Raw genomic sequence first — 15,721 nt, forward strand, 5'->3', positions numbered from 1 at the left:
GAAGCTCTTCAGGGGCATTGGGATACAGAAGTGTGCAACTCAGCGATGCCTTCAAGCAATAGGACTCGCATTTGCAAGAGTTTAAGCTATTGTCATTGTAAATGACAATGCCTTTTATTTATGTTTTAAATACCAAAACATAAATAAAAGGCATTGTCATTTACAAAGCCAATAGCCCAAACTCGCGTAAATGCTAGACCTATTGCATTGCAGATGCTTGTTTCTGTGTGTATGTTAAAATTCGACAGACACCTCACCAAACCCGACTGAAATCACATGTACCCAACTATTTACAACAATTTACATTTATTAGGGGAGTATAACACCTCAGACACCCCCCTGAAGCTAGGCCCCTGCCTATAGCGTTAGCACTGGAATGGAAGCTGTTTCTCCTTTTTGTCTTCAGAGTTGTATTTATCCAGAAGTGCCTCACACTGGGGACTGTAGCAATGAAGTGGGCTGGAAAGAAACATATGGGTGTTCCCTGTAAAAATTGCATACTCATGCCTGGAATTTCTTGGAATTGCTAACGCTGTACAGGAAGAAGGGTTTTGTAATAAGTGATTAGATGCAGGTGATGAAAAATATGCGCAATCTGCAAAATAGGATGGATTTTCTTTCGATAGTAGAGAAACTGTGGGCATGTGGCCTAGAACCATTAGTCTGGGGAGGTGGGGAGGGACAGAGCTTAGGCTCACACACTTGCCTGAGCCTAATTTGGAGATCAGAGTTTAGAAAAACTTGGCAGAGGTGTAGGCTGATTGATACAAGAAGTAGATAGGGCACGCCCATAGCACAATTTATTTTCGTCTGGCTCCATCACCTTCATAAATCACTGGGTCTAGAAAGACATATTTTGTTCAGTTTTATTAGTTTGTACTTTTCCATCTTGAATGCTCATATGCCATTAATGTAGCATTGCAGTTGAAGATTGTGTTTTTTTTTTTGTTTTTTTTGCATGTTTAACTCCTTCCCCTACTCACACTATTTCTCTTCTCTACAGAGAACCTGCAGCTTTGGTGGGTTTGATTTGACAAATCGATCCTTGCATGTTGGGGGCAACAACACGGACCAGATGGTGAGTTTAGATAAAGATGGCAGCTCAAAACGTTTCAGAAATCCGTTGTACTGTTTTGTGGCTTTACTGCAGCTGGCATCAACAAGGGTGTCATACAGCTAGTTTAGAGAATGAACACAAGGGGCTGTGGTACACTGGATGGCAGGTATCCAAAACAAAATACAACATTTATGAAGGTATGTACCTGGAGCCGTATTATACATAGTGGTGCAAGGGCACAATGGGTGTGTGCGCCAACTTTGTGTGCCCCTGTGGCACAATGGTATTACAGAGAGGGCCTCAGATGCTTGTGCGTCCCCTTCTGTAATACTTATAGTGCTGGTGCACGTGTTGTGCCAGCACAATCATAAGAGGGTGTTCCCTCATTTGCATGGAGCGTGGTCCTACACAAATGAGGAAATCACTTTGCTGCTAGGTCTGCGCCGTATTATGGATGTGGGCGCAGAGGCAAATATGCCTTTAGGAGGTGCACTGAAAGTGCTCTACAGAAAGGTGGCACCCTTTCAGTTTACCTCCTAAAGGTAACCCCTCTGTAGGGGAGAAAGGGTGTCCCATGAAACCCCTATACATCCTACTTCAGGCAGGTGCAGTCACTCCCTGCACCTGACTGCAACAGGATCTCTCTCCTCTCTTGAAAGTGCAGGCAGGTTGCCACCCGCACTTTGTAATACGGGGCAGCTTTTAAACGGCTTCTCTGTATTTCACTTAAATGGGCTGCGTCCAGGGCAGCCGTAAACTCACTTCTTTGTAATATGGCGCACTGTCCCTCTTTATGCTCAGCACACATTTTGAAAAGTGCGCACAGGCAGAACAAGGGAAATTGCGCTGCATCCATAATGCGGACCCGGTTGGAATTCAGGTCCAACTCTATGGCTTCACAATTCAGATTTCTGAGGCCCTCATTACAAATGGCCGTTTAACCCTGATAGGGCTGGTACCGGAAATAACATCACCAGTGGGATGACAAGTCTCAAGGGAACACTGCATGTTGGGAGTGTTTTAGAATTCAGGCACATTCTGTACTGGAAGTAATCAAAATGTCTGAATGAATATTTGGTTGAAAATAGGACCGATCATAGGAGAAACAGCACAGAAGCACTGATTTTGCAGCGTGAAGCTTTCTGGATTTGCTATGCGGTGCATTATTCCGCCATCTAGTGGTTGGGTGGTTGGGTCCGGAATTGTTGTATTTCTTCTCTCTTTTTTTTTTTTTTCGTGTCCCAGATGGGCGTCGACATACCACCATTTGGTGCCTCTTCGTGACGTCTACGCGCTTCCTCTGGAAGCTACCACCTTTGGTTGACATCTTCAGGTTCTTTTTTTCCGTCGTTGGGTCTGGATCGTCAGTGAAGGAGCTCCACAACTTGGAGAGAAGAATCCACGAGAAAACAGGAAAATCACCTTAGAACATTCTGAACTACGAGTCACGTAGCGGGGACGACGAAAGAGGTGAAAAACATTCAGAACTTCGACATTCCTACAGAGAATGCATACTCAGGGGGCTCCCTGGGCGCTGTAATGGACAAAACACCCTTTAAATTCTGCACCAACTGTCACCACAAGTGCGCGCAGAAGGACTAACACCCAGTTTGCAATCTCTGCCTGCCGCTCGACCATCAAAGCTAGGACTGCAACGCCTGCGGGGCATTCACTTCAAAGACCCCCAGAGTAAGAGAAAGGCAAAGAAGGGCAAACTACAACATGCAGGGAGCACCTCCATCTCTCTGAGATTTGGGCCTCTCCAGTGGAGAAGAGGACAACATCGCCGAAGGAGGTAAGAGTTGTCGAACACCAGGCACTCCACTGAAACTCGAAAGAGTGAGCCCAAGTCCTCGAAAGGAGCATTGCTGTCGAAACACCCGACGTGCGCAACTGCATCCAGGGACAAACAGCCCGTCGGTTCCTTTGACAAGGACTCAGATGGCAAACACCCAAAATAAGGCAAAGGCGTCCAAGAGCAGTCAAGAAAGGGACCCTTTGACTTCGAAAAATGAAGGGTTAAAAGCAGCGACGACGTAGACAACCGCGAAGAGAAAGGGCGAAACCCTCAACGTCAAACTCGCGTCCGAGATGGAGAAGAAAAAGAAAAGACTCGAGGCCGAAATGGCGAGCATCTTGCAATGCAAGAGGGACTTCGACGAGAAGATGAGGCAGTTCACTACTCCGCCGAAGCCCACAGCCGAGCCCCTAGGGTGCGTCGAGGACCTTCAAACACCGACTACACCAGAAACAGTCGAGGAACAGGAGGAGGAAGACCTGTATTACGGCGATGCCGAAGGTGAGGAAGACGAACTGACTTACCAGGCCTCGACATCCTCGGAGGCGCAAGACTTGCAGTGGCAGGATCTCGACGCCGAATCCCCGGAAGAGGGAGTAGAATCCTATCCTTCGAGGCCTTCGCCGCCGGACGACATAGGAGTATATAACCAGGTCATTAAGAAGGCTGCAGACACATATGGAGTGAAGCTAGAGGAGGATAAACCTCAATCTTGCTTCCTGTTGGAGACATTGTTACCATCCCAGACAAGAAGCCAGTTCCTACCCATGCTCCCAAGTGTGCAGGACCAGGGGAAGGAGGTCTTCAAGGAACCTGTTCTATGTAAAGCAGTAACTCCAAGGACTGAGAAGAAATACAAAAACTCTTCCAAGGACTCTATGTATATTAGGGGATCAGTGTGTAAAATAAAACCATTTCGAAAATAGATAAAAAGTGGACCTACGATAATACAGAAAGAGTGTATGACCAGAGAAGAGAAAGTGTCAAATATAATTTTTATTATTTTTATATTTATAAGTCAAAATTTGATAAATATTTTTTTTTATAGATTTAAATCTTTTTAAACAATAAGGTAACACACAATGTTAATGACAATTTAGGTACATATACAATTCCAATTCTGGACTATGTAATACGTGCAAAATGATTATATAGTTGTTATTGATGCTATTCATACATACGTAACCATTCATACATGGCCTTAGATAATTATGAAACATATCAAACATGATATTGTTGATAATAGACATGGATTTGTGTACCAAAATTTGTTTGAAAATAACAATACATGTCATGACATGAATTATGTTAGCCATGATCACATCTCTTAATGTCTTAAAACTACATGTGTTCAATATTTTTGTTCCTTTGTTATTTTCAAACAAATCCATGTCTGTTATCAACAATATCATGTTTGATATGTATTGAATTATCCAATTAGGCCATGTATGAATGGTTAAGTGTTTATGAATAGCATCAATAACTATATAATCATTTTGCACGTATTACATAGGCCAGAATTGGAATTGCATATGTACCTAAATTGTCATTAACATTGTGTGTTACCTTATTGTTTAAAAAGATTTAATATCTAAAAAAAAAAAAATCCTATCAAATTTTGACTCCTAAATATAAAAATAATAAAAATTATATTTTTGACACTTTCTCTTCTCTGGTCATACACTGTTTCTGTATTATCGTAGGTCCACTTTTTATCTATTTCCTAAATGTTTTTTTTCACACACAGTAATTTAACCCTGATTATTATGAAATCTGTTTATTGCCATTTTAGTTGTCAACAAGTTACATAGTACAATGTAGAATCCAATTGGTGAATAATTGCATTAAAGTCAATAATACATCACTTATCTTGTGTACAGTAATAAATGGAATCTGCTTTGACGCCCATTGGTCAGAAGGGGAATAAAATTACTGTCCCCTGCGTCAGCACAGTAATTTAACCCTGATTTAGGAAATTCATTCAGGGGAACCCCTATTATGACACATATATTAGGGGATCAGTACCAGCGGATTCAATCATATCACCCACTGCGAGGAAGAGGGCAAATATACCCACAAACACAGGACCACCTCCAGACAAGGAAAGCAGGAGAATGGACCTAATGGGGAGGAAAATGGAAAGGAGTGCGGCGATCCAATGGCGCATCGCCAATTCGAATGCGCTCATCAACAGGCACACATACCAGCACTGGGAGGAAGTGGGAGAACTCCTAAAACGTCTGCCAGAGCAATACTAGGGAAGGTTGAGCCACCTGGTAGAGGAAGGAAAGAACATGGCTAATACATGTCTGAAGTCGGTCCTGGATGCACCGGAGACATCAAGCCGGCAGATGATGTTGGGGGTAACTGTGAGAAGGCATGCCTGGCTAAGAATTTCAGGCTTCAAGGCTGAGGTACAAAACAACATCCTCAACACATCCTTCAACAGGGAACAGCTTTTCAGTGCTCCAGTTGACAAGAAACTCAATCAACTCATGAAGGACAATGAGACAGCTAGGTCCATGGGAGCATTCAGAGGAATGCGACGAGGAACACCTTCAAGAAGACCAGCGGGTAGGGGGAGTCACCAACCTGTGGCACCACACCAAACCTTCCAACAGGGTTATCAAGGAGATAACCAGGGCCAACAGCAGGCTCAGCTGCAGCAAAACTGGCAGTACCAGCCCCGAGGACAATCCTTTCGAGGGCGCGCACGAGGAAGAGGAAACGGACAGAGATGGGGTCAACAACCCGCATCCAAGTGACTCCGCTGTAACACCAACGAGCACCCACTCAACAATTCTACGGGTGCAGCGAAAGATAAGACAAAGACCAGAACTAATTCAAGACCAACAACACTTCCTCCAGCATGTAACAGCAGTAGGAGTTAGGATAAAAGAATTCTTCCAGGAGTGGAGGAAGATCACATCAGACAAATGGATACTAAACCTCATACAATACGGTTAGTGTATAGAACTAGAAAAACCACCTCCAAACAAGAGACCAAACAGCAGAGTACACTCAGCAAAGGAGCGTTCTCATTTGCTACAAGAAGCACACAAACTTCTAAACAAAAGGCCCATAGAAATAGTACCATACAAAGAACGGAACAAGGGTGTCTACTCCACCTACTTCCTCATACCAAAGGTGGATGAAACGTTACGATCAATTCTGGATCTAAGGTTCTTAAACAAGTTCGTAAAAACTCAAAGATTCAAAATGACATCTCTTCAAGAAGTACTACCCCAAATACAGGAAGGGGATTACATGGCAACTATCGACTTAAAGGACGCTTACTTCCACCAAACACAAACATCTACTAAGGTTTATGATCAACAAGACTCACTACCAGTTCACAGTGCTGGCATTCGGACTCAAATCCGCACCAAGGGTTTTCACAAAGTGCCTGGCAGCAGTAGCAGCACACTTAAGGAGGCAAGGAATACCCATACCTCCACGACTGGCTGGTAAAAGCAAGCTCATACAACCAATGCAAGCGACACATGCAAGAGGTCATACAAACACTAGTCCAACTAGGGTTTTCAATCCATTGGGCAAAGTCATCAATAGAACCAGAACAGGTGAAGAAATTCTTAGGAGCAGAGATCAACACCATACAGGGCAAGGTGTTTCCGAGCACAAAGAGAACTTTGGCAATATTGAAGGAGACACGTCTTTATCGAAACGGGCAAGCTCTGACAGTGAGGACAGTGGTCAAAATGATGGGAATGATGGCGTCATCCATACATTTGGTCCCAAATATCCGCCTTCACATGAGACCATTCCAAGAATGGATCCAACAACAATGGTCACAGGCAACAGGGAGTTGGGAAGATCTAGTGGTTGTCATGCAAGCAGTACAGCAAGCAATAGCGTGGTGGAACAAGAAGAACATAACACAAGGGAAACCATTCTCACAACCAGCTCCTACAGTGACCATCACAACAGATGCCTCCCAGCTGGGATGGGGAGCACACACAAACACCCTCAAGGTAAGGTGATTGTGGTCACAACAGGATGCGATAAAACACATCAACTACCTAGAGCTGAAGACCGTGTACCTAGCCTTAAAAGCCTATCAGAGACAACTGTACGGGCACAGTAATTATCCAAACAGACAACACAACCACCATGTTCTGCATCAACAAACAAGGAGCACCACAATCATTGACACTATCAGTGCTAGCACAGGAGATATGGAGGTGGGCAATTCCAAGGCAAATAGACTTGTTACCAATACACGTACCAGGAAAGGACAATGTGAAAGCAGACCGGGTCAGCAGGCAGATGTCAGTATCCCACGAATGGGAAATCAATCAACAGGAAATCCACAAGATATTCGAGAAATGGGGAACTCCGCAAATAGACCTATTTGCAACACACCAAAATGCCAAAGCTTCGTAACCAGACAACCATGCAAACGGTCCCTGGGGAATGCGCTGTGGATTAGCTGGTCAGGGACATTTGCCTACGCGTTTCCACCGATACCACTGCTACACAGGGTACTAAACAAATGCAGAACCAGCAACATGACACTAATACTGAGAGCACCTCAGTGGGCCAGACAAACCTGGTTCTCACAGATTATGGAGATGGCACAAGCACCTGCACACAGGCTCCGCACAAGAAAGGACCTGTTAACGATGCAAAACGGAAGGGTGCTACACCCAGAGCCAGAGAGCCTCAGCCTAGCAGCATGGCTCCTGAAGACTTAGAGTTTGCACACCTCAAACTACCAGCAAGCACAATGGCGGTGCTAAGAGAGGCAAGGAGGCTTACCACAAGGAAGTGCTACGTAGCAAAATGGAAAATATTCTTCACATGGTGCATTAGGGAAAAACTACAGAAAATGATTACCAAAGAATCAACTTTACTGAAGTACTTGGCACATCTACTACAAAATAAACTAAGCTACACATCACTAAGGGTGCACTTAGCGGCAATAGTGGCTTACACAAGAGGAAAAACAGGGAAGAGTTTCTTTACTTTCCAAGTGGGAAAGAGGTTTCTAGAAGGGAGAAAAAGGATCGCATCACCAAACGGAATGCCACCTCCAGCATGGAACCTCAATGTAGTGCTTACTCAATTGATGAAGACACCATTCAAACCTATGCATAAAGCAACACTGCATACGCTCACGCTAAAGACCGCCTTCCTAGTGGCTTTCACATCACATCACTACGAAGAGTAAGCGAATTACAAGCGCTAACACTGCAAGAGCCCTACCTACAAATACACAATGACAGGATCGTAATGAGAACTGATCAACATTTCATGCCAGAGGTGGTGACAAGGTTCCACATAAACCAGACAATACTAATACCAAGTTTTTTTCCAAAAACCAACCACACGCACAGAAAGGGCATTACACACACTGGATGCCAGGAGGGCAGTAATGCACTATATAGAAAGGACAAAAGAATGCAGGAAAACAAAGCAATTCTTTGTGTCTTTTGCCAGCAGTTTTCTGGGACGACCAGTTACCAAGAATACCATTGCACGATGGATCGCATAGACCATACAATTCTGCCTCAAACAGGCAAGGCAAGAATTACAAGGAGCTACATATGCTCACTCAACAAGGAATAAAGGAGCAACAATTGCGTTTCCAGCAAATACGCCTATTCAAGACATTTGCCCAGCAGCAACATGGTGCTCAGTGCACACGTTCACTAAGCACTACTGCATAGATATTCAGATGAACAATAAAGCACAAGTGGGACAGAAGGTCTTACAACACATATTCAGTAACCAACGCTCATGTTCCACCCAGTCACCACAAACCTAGCAAACCGCTACAAGTCTATGCACTGCATAGTGAATCCAGAAATATTCACCCTGCAAAACGAAGTTTTCTTACCTGTCGGTGTAGTTTTGCATCTTGAAGACTTTCTGGATTCACTAACGATCCCACCCTCCTCCGCCAGAAAGATGAAACAGGAGGGAAACTATTAAAAACAGGAGGAAGACTTTAGAAGAAAAAAAAAAAAAAAGAATCCGAAGATGGTGACCAAAGATTTAAAATATTTCTCCTAGATTACCTTTAGTTTTCACTCTCAGTCGTTAGACGTCACTCAGAGCTGAGGGTTTAATCAGACATCTTTAATTCTGCCCTTTTCAGAATCGCTGGCTCTTTATAGACTTATGTAAACTTACTTAGTGTCCACAACTTGCAGCTCTTCACTCAGAACGTACCACATGTACTTAATTCATTCTACTAACTCACACAATCTCAGTTTTCCAACTCCCTTAAGCGGGGCCTCTTCACCTCCAACTCCGCCACCCCGCCCTTCCTTATGCAGGACCTCTGTCTAGTAGGTTGCGCCTACCAGACAGTGCAAGCAGTCTGTTGGTGATATGATGTATTATCAGCTTACAATGGTCTTAGAACCGCTCCCATTGCATTCCGTTGGTTGGCTTTACTGTCTCTCTCATTCGCTTGCTTTTGTTTCTTCTTCATGTGTGTGCTTTCCTTCCTTTTCTTCTTGTGTTTACCCCCGCCCCCATTCCCCTGAACCAGAGCATTTCCTTATTACTTGTGTCCTTCCACTGCTAACATTCCAAGAACTACTTTTTTTAGTTTTGTTTAAGCACACCATGAGAGTTTATATGGTTTCCAGCTGTCTTCCTCGTCTATTTCTCCTGCCCACTCCGCAGCGCTGTGTTTCTCTCACTCGCCCAAGTGCTTCTCCCGCTGACCACCATGACGCCCACTTGAGTCTCTCCTCCCCCCGTTTTGCTTTGTAGTACATGTGGCTGTCCCACCCAGCTCCACTTTGCTTTCTCTCGCCTGTGGGCTTATCTGCTCCCCACCCGGCTCTTTCCCTGTTGCTTTCCCCACCAGCGCCCACTGTGTTGCTTCTGGCCCCGCAGTTCCATGTTATTTCCCCTCATCCCCACCCTTTGTCTTACTTCTCCATCCCCCCGTTCCCTTTAAATCACTTTCTCCCTATTTTCTCTTTTTGTTTACCTTTCAAACTTAGATGTGTAAATACAAAGAAAGAAATGTGCTGCTTCGTATTGTAGGCACGCACATGTGTCCAGCATGTACCTAAAAAATTACGCAGCCAGCCACGTCATAGACCTTTTTCATATTTAGCCATGCTGCACAGCTGAGGTCATCAATAATCCTTGGTAATGAAAAAATAAGATGTGCATTTTAGGGATCCATTGCAGATTTTAAGACTACCATTCTGATGGAATAATAAGATGAGTTGCAAGTAATTTCTGTGGTCTTTATTTATGGAATTTCACTTGAATATTTGTTATCATTGTATATAAGGACAAGTAATGGGTCAAGTAGATGATGGAATGGATGCCATATGTAGTTCATTTCACATTTTGTGAAAGACCGAATAGAATGAGGCAAGTCACAGAAGCTTTTTATGTTTATGTGGATGCCTCAAAATGGTGTATGTAGATTCCCTTTGAAAACGTTTGCGAGAGCTGACCGAAATGTGTAAGAAAACATAGGAGCCCTTTTATGGCACTGTTACTTTTGCCTTATTTGTACCCAGGAAATGGGATAAAATGGAGAGATGTTTGATAACATTATCTGGGTTTTGTACAAAAACTGTTATTCCAAAACACAGCCATCAGAGGGCAATATTATGCATAGTATGTGAATCTATAATGACGTCAACATAAAACTATGTTTAAAGGCAATTGACAAGTTTCTCTCTCGTCGTGTGTAAGTCAGTGGAATGCATTAAAGTGATTTTGAAGCATTACTGCACAGCTGTTTAATAGAGGACAGTTAAAGGCATTAATAGTCATGTTCAAAGACAGCCCGTGTGTATCTTACCCATGACAAACCATTTTGTTTTCTTTTGACCATTTTTTGAATTATTCCCATCATTAACAGAGAAATATTAGGTGTTGTATACTGAAAAAAGAACACTGGTAAACTATATAATGTTAGTGGCACCCTAAATTGACATCCGCCACAACAGTTATAACCTCTTATAAGGTCTGGCTTGAAAGTGCAGCTGTTGCCTGAGCGTATGTGCTCAATCTAAAAAAGAGCTTTTCGGAGAACTGCAGAGAGACGCTTGGGGTCTCACCACATGTTTATGGACAGGAGTTAATGTTTGATTGGGGAGTAGTTGTGTTCTTCCACAGAAAAAGTGCTTCCTCTCCACACAGCTGTGATTATTTTGTTTGTTTACCCAGCTGCCTGAGCCCGGATCAGTATAGCTGCCTAGTGAGGGCTCACTAACACACAGAGTACAAAGCTTACAGTGGGATAGCCTATGTTGGCTGTCATGTCAAGCCAATGGTATAGGCCCTATCTGTTCATTGGGAAAGGTTATGCCAGATACCATAGGTACAATCTGTTTATTATGAAACTTTATTGCAGAGCCAGTAGACCAGACTTACTTATTGTGAATAGCGTGCGTTAAATGTGGTAGGTATTTAAGGATGGGTTGTTATAACACTGTGCTAAAGCCAATAGGCAGGTATTTTCCTGCATTGAATCTCTTCTGCCATTGGTCTGTCAGAGTGTCATTTGCAGTTGACCTCCATCCTTGACAGCATAGTGCATGGGGTGATGGTTCAGTTCACACCAGCCATTGTCTCTCTTGTCGCTTGCCCTGTTATTGGTGGCATTTTCTGATCCCATGTGCACATCCACCTCAAAATGAGTGCGCTTTAGTGTCAGGGCTGTTTGGACAGTCCTTTAGTTTTCAATTTTCTCATTTTATAGTTCCCCTTTCGTTTCTTTGCTTCTCTGTTAATTTTTCTCAAGAGGACAACAGCAGCTCTCGGAGCAGGGCTAACTGATCACTTGAATGCCGCTCTCATTTAATCTGCAGTAAGCTGCATCCTGCGTGTTCACTTCCTCTAAACCAGGCGACCATTATGGAATGCTGTCTGTAGTGTGTCATTGTTTTACCATTCCAGCTGGCAAATATGTTGGTTTTAAACATGGGAACCGTACTGGACCTTCAAAACAACAATAAACTGTACAATCCCACTACAAGACGGACAGCCGCTGCTTTGTTTAGGATCGTTATTGCAGTCATATGTCCACCGTATTTAGACAGCATATTTTCTTATTCCACTTTTATTCTTTTAATTCATCTTCATGCCGCCAACTTACAAACTCACTTCACCATGTGAGGAGGGGATGGGCCTGGTGCTGAGAGCTATCGAAGAGACACTCAGCCTCTCACCAAGCCCCCATCCCTCCCCAAAATAACCAATTTTGCCAATGTCCTGGGGTGTTTTTACACCTTTTAATGGACATCTGCTCCTTACAGCCTCTGAAAACGAGCTGGGAATACACGGTTTATAGTGGTTTTCAGCTTGTTTTCTGTGCCACCATGTGATTTTGGCTCCTCACTTGGTCACCGTGTGAAGAGAGCCAAAATCGTGTGACACATGGTGGCACCGTGTGAGTTGACAGGTATGTATCTAACATATGTTGTTGAGTTTGTATGTGTTTTATTGTGGTTGTGTCAGAGGGTGAATGTAAGAATATGTTAGTGGATGGATGGATGAATGGATTGATGCTTGACTGCAAAGGTGAGTTACAGTGCATATATAATGGTTTATAAAGTGACTAAACCCATCAGAGGCACACAGTGGTCTGTTACCCTAGCGCAGTGGTCTGTGATCTGTTACCATAGCGCCGAGATGCCCCCTCGGGTGAGTTGCAGCGTTTCCATAACATAACAATTCACTTTCATAATCCAGACTCCTTGGCATTGCCAACGCTGTTTATTTTTATAAACATTTTGTAATCTTTTAATTTTTGTAGGAAAAAAGGAAGGGGAGATCTATATAGAACAGGAAAGACATGAAATAGTCATCTCGGAAAGTCTATGCAATTTGAAGAATGTATGTTATTATATACTTGACACGTGCTCTTGGACAAAGTCAGTCTCTTTAGCAGTCTGATGGGTTGGTGCTTCCAGCACATGGTTCGGCTTCAGCTATCTGTCCCTGCATTGCTTCTGTTTCAGATGATTTTTGCTGCTCTGCATTTGGTTTACTTTTTGGTAGCACCTTGGATTTACAGCATTTGGAGGGCCGAAAGAATTTGCAAAGTTTTACTATTAACAGAAGTAGTGGTTATGCCAGCAGAAAGGGCACTCAACTTCATTTTTTTACTTCTAGGGCAATGAAGGGGAAGTTATTTACAAAGAAGTCATCAAGTCGCCCTCTACCTCCCGCATGTCGCTTGGCAAAAAGGTGAAGTCTGTGAAAGAAACCATGAGGAAAAGGATGTCCAAAAAATACAGCAGCACCTTGGCAGAACAGGTAAGCCTGAATAAGCGGATTCAGTTATAGCAAATATTCCCATCAGGATTCAAGGACTTTGTGGCTGAAATAAATATGGTAATGTGCAATAGAACAGACATTGAAGTGAGCAGGAACTATTATAGATTTAGGGCCTGCCAGAGCAGGCTCTATCGGACATTAAAGACCCGCTCCAGCGTGCAAGGGCATTTAACAAGTGAGCGGTCCTTTAATGGCTGGTAGAGCTCACTACGGAGGGTTCTAAGGATATTCGAACATTCCATCCGTAGAGGGCGAAATGTTCTAATTTGTAAACAAAAAAAAAAAAGACCTCACGAAGCCTGAGGGGGTTGAAATCCCCTCGGACTCAGTGGAACCTTTGTTAAACATTGGAATGTTGATGCTCTGGGCTACTATCCGACATTAGAAGTCTGGAGCACTCCTTTGTCTTCAATGGAGCGCTCAACATTCCAATGTTCAAAAGAAATGATTTTCACTACTTTTAGTAGTACTCTTAAATGATTCCATTCAACTTTAGAACATTTTTCACAGATCTGACACTTTATTTTTACAGTTTAAGCATGCCTCTTTTCACTACAATTCTGTCTTCCTAGTCACTTTGAATTGTTTCACTTGTACTCCTGTTGAGCTGCGAGGCATTAAATATTTCACCTGCTATGAAGAACCCCCCTCTCAGCCTCTTCTACTACCTCATTTTAACCCACTGGTCAGTCTGCTCCTTTGTTGATACATGGGCATACAATGACAAAACATGATGTCACAAAAAAGAGACCGGTGTACTGTGACACTGATGAGACATATTCTGCTCCTTCGAGCATTATGTTGAAAGGGCTAGATTGATGAGCTACTCGCACAGCTAACAGCTATTTTGGCATACAAACAAATATAACAGAATCAAGATTTGGAATTGTTTAACTTCGTATTGGATTTTGGCCAGTATGAAAGCTTTTCTGTCATCATAGGTTTAGTGGCAGGGGGAGTATATAGGAGTATGAACGGAAGACCCCCTGACAATGTTGTAAACATTCAGACAACTGCAAATTGGCCAGTAATTGTTAACATTTGAACTGCAGTTTTCTGCCTTGTTTAGCTAATATTTATTTATTTTGCTCAAAGTCCCATAATGTCGCTAGAGAGAGCTGAAAATGAATCCCAAAATTATTACGTATCTTGAAAGGGTGGAAGAGTTCCTCAGACGTCTCTAGGACGTTTTCGGGGGATTTAAGGGAAGGTTTATCTCCACTGACAACGTTTTCCCTTTTGAGTAATAATATAGAATGTAAGTTTGGTAAGTGTGAATAATGAGGGTGTTTTTCACCAACAGATTCTGAGTGACATCACATAGACAGCTAGAGTGAAGCTTGAATTGTCTACATAGTCACTCGGAACCTCGGGGTGAAAAATATCTCCTTTATTCACAGTCACCCATGTAGAATTTTATGTATGGACCCATTCTATCATACCTTCTTCCCATAATGAGATGAGCAGCACAGAGGTGGCAAGTAATAGGCAAGTACTGCCCAACCTGGGGATCAGCCACACAAGACCACCACACTTGGTGTTAGAAACCCCTCTGCTCAATTATAAGAACAACCATCTGACATCCTGCCACCATCCAAATGCACCCTTAACACCACCTAAATGTTCTCTTTTCTCACTGTTCCCCACACAAAACACCTCTTTTTGGCGTTCTGTCACCTTCCTGCACCACCCTCGGTGCATTCCCTTCCTCTCCATCTTTGAAGCCGTCTCTCCGCTTTCTTTAAAGCATAGGACTGATGCAGCTGATCATGCTTGTGTGCATGCATCTGCGTAGACCCAAGACTAACATGAGAGATTCTAGGTAGTCTAACGACGCTCATCATTTCTCTGCTGCTCTTGAATCTCTCAAGACCCAGGGAAGACAACAGACCAAATCGGTGAGAGTTGGGCTTCACAGCCAGGCAATTTGTTGCTTTGCTGTCAGATCGGGGAATACTTGGGTTTGGTTGAGTGATGGAACAACGCATGCCTGAACCACGCAGTCTTAACCACGACCGCGTCATTACCACGCATGCCTTTACCACGCATGCCTTTACCACTCAATTTCATAGTAAAGACATGATTGGTAAAGGGACTTGTGTGATAAAGATCACACTCCTGCCCCTCTGCCCTGAGCCCTAAAATTTGGCCCTCCTGAGGTCTATTCTACCTGCCCCGCCCTATAAACGTCTCCGACTCCTTATCCTGAACCTTAATGCTCGATCCTCAGCCTCTAAAAACTACTACGACCACAGCCCCCCTCCCTGAGGACTAAAACCAGCCCCCACCTCCTAAAACCTACCCCCACTTCCCCCAGCCCACTGCCCCCTCGACCTGAAAACTGTCCCTTTCCTGTCCCCTGCCCTGAGCCCTAAAACTTAGCCCCCCAAAACCAACCCCACCCCCTAAAATCTACTACACCTACTTCCTGCCTCAACACAACTTCCCACTTAGCCTATAAACTGTCCCTTTCCTACTCCCTGCCCTGAGCCCTAAAACTCCCGACCCCCCCGCCCCCAAAACTACCCCGGACTACCCCCACCCCTGTCCCCTGCCCTGAGCCCTAAAACTCCAACCCC

At 43.7% G+C, this 15,721-nt stretch overlaps 1 protein-coding gene across 9 annotated transcripts in view; it reads left to right on the plus strand.

The window, feature by feature from the left end:
* SASH1 (SAM and SH3 domain containing 1) overlaps positions 1–15,721 on the plus strand; it is a 546,848-nt gene that overhangs the window by 474,621 nt on the left and 56,506 nt on the right. For all 9 annotated transcript variants that reach the window (XM_085611636.1, XM_085611635.1, XM_085611634.1 and 6 more), the window contains 2 exons: positions 1,004–1,078; positions 12,978–13,121. In XM_085611636.1, coding sequence (XP_085467762.1) covers positions 1,004–1,078; positions 12,978–13,121 — 219 coding nt within the window. The remainder of the gene's footprint in view (positions 1–1,003; positions 1,079–12,977; positions 13,122–15,721) is intronic.

The sequence above is a fragment of the Triturus cristatus genome, chromosome 6, assembly GCF_964204655.1.
Source record: "Triturus cristatus chromosome 6, aTriCri1.1, whole genome shotgun sequence".
Classification (NCBI taxonomy): Eukaryota; Metazoa; Chordata; class Amphibia; order Caudata; family Salamandridae; genus Triturus; species Triturus cristatus.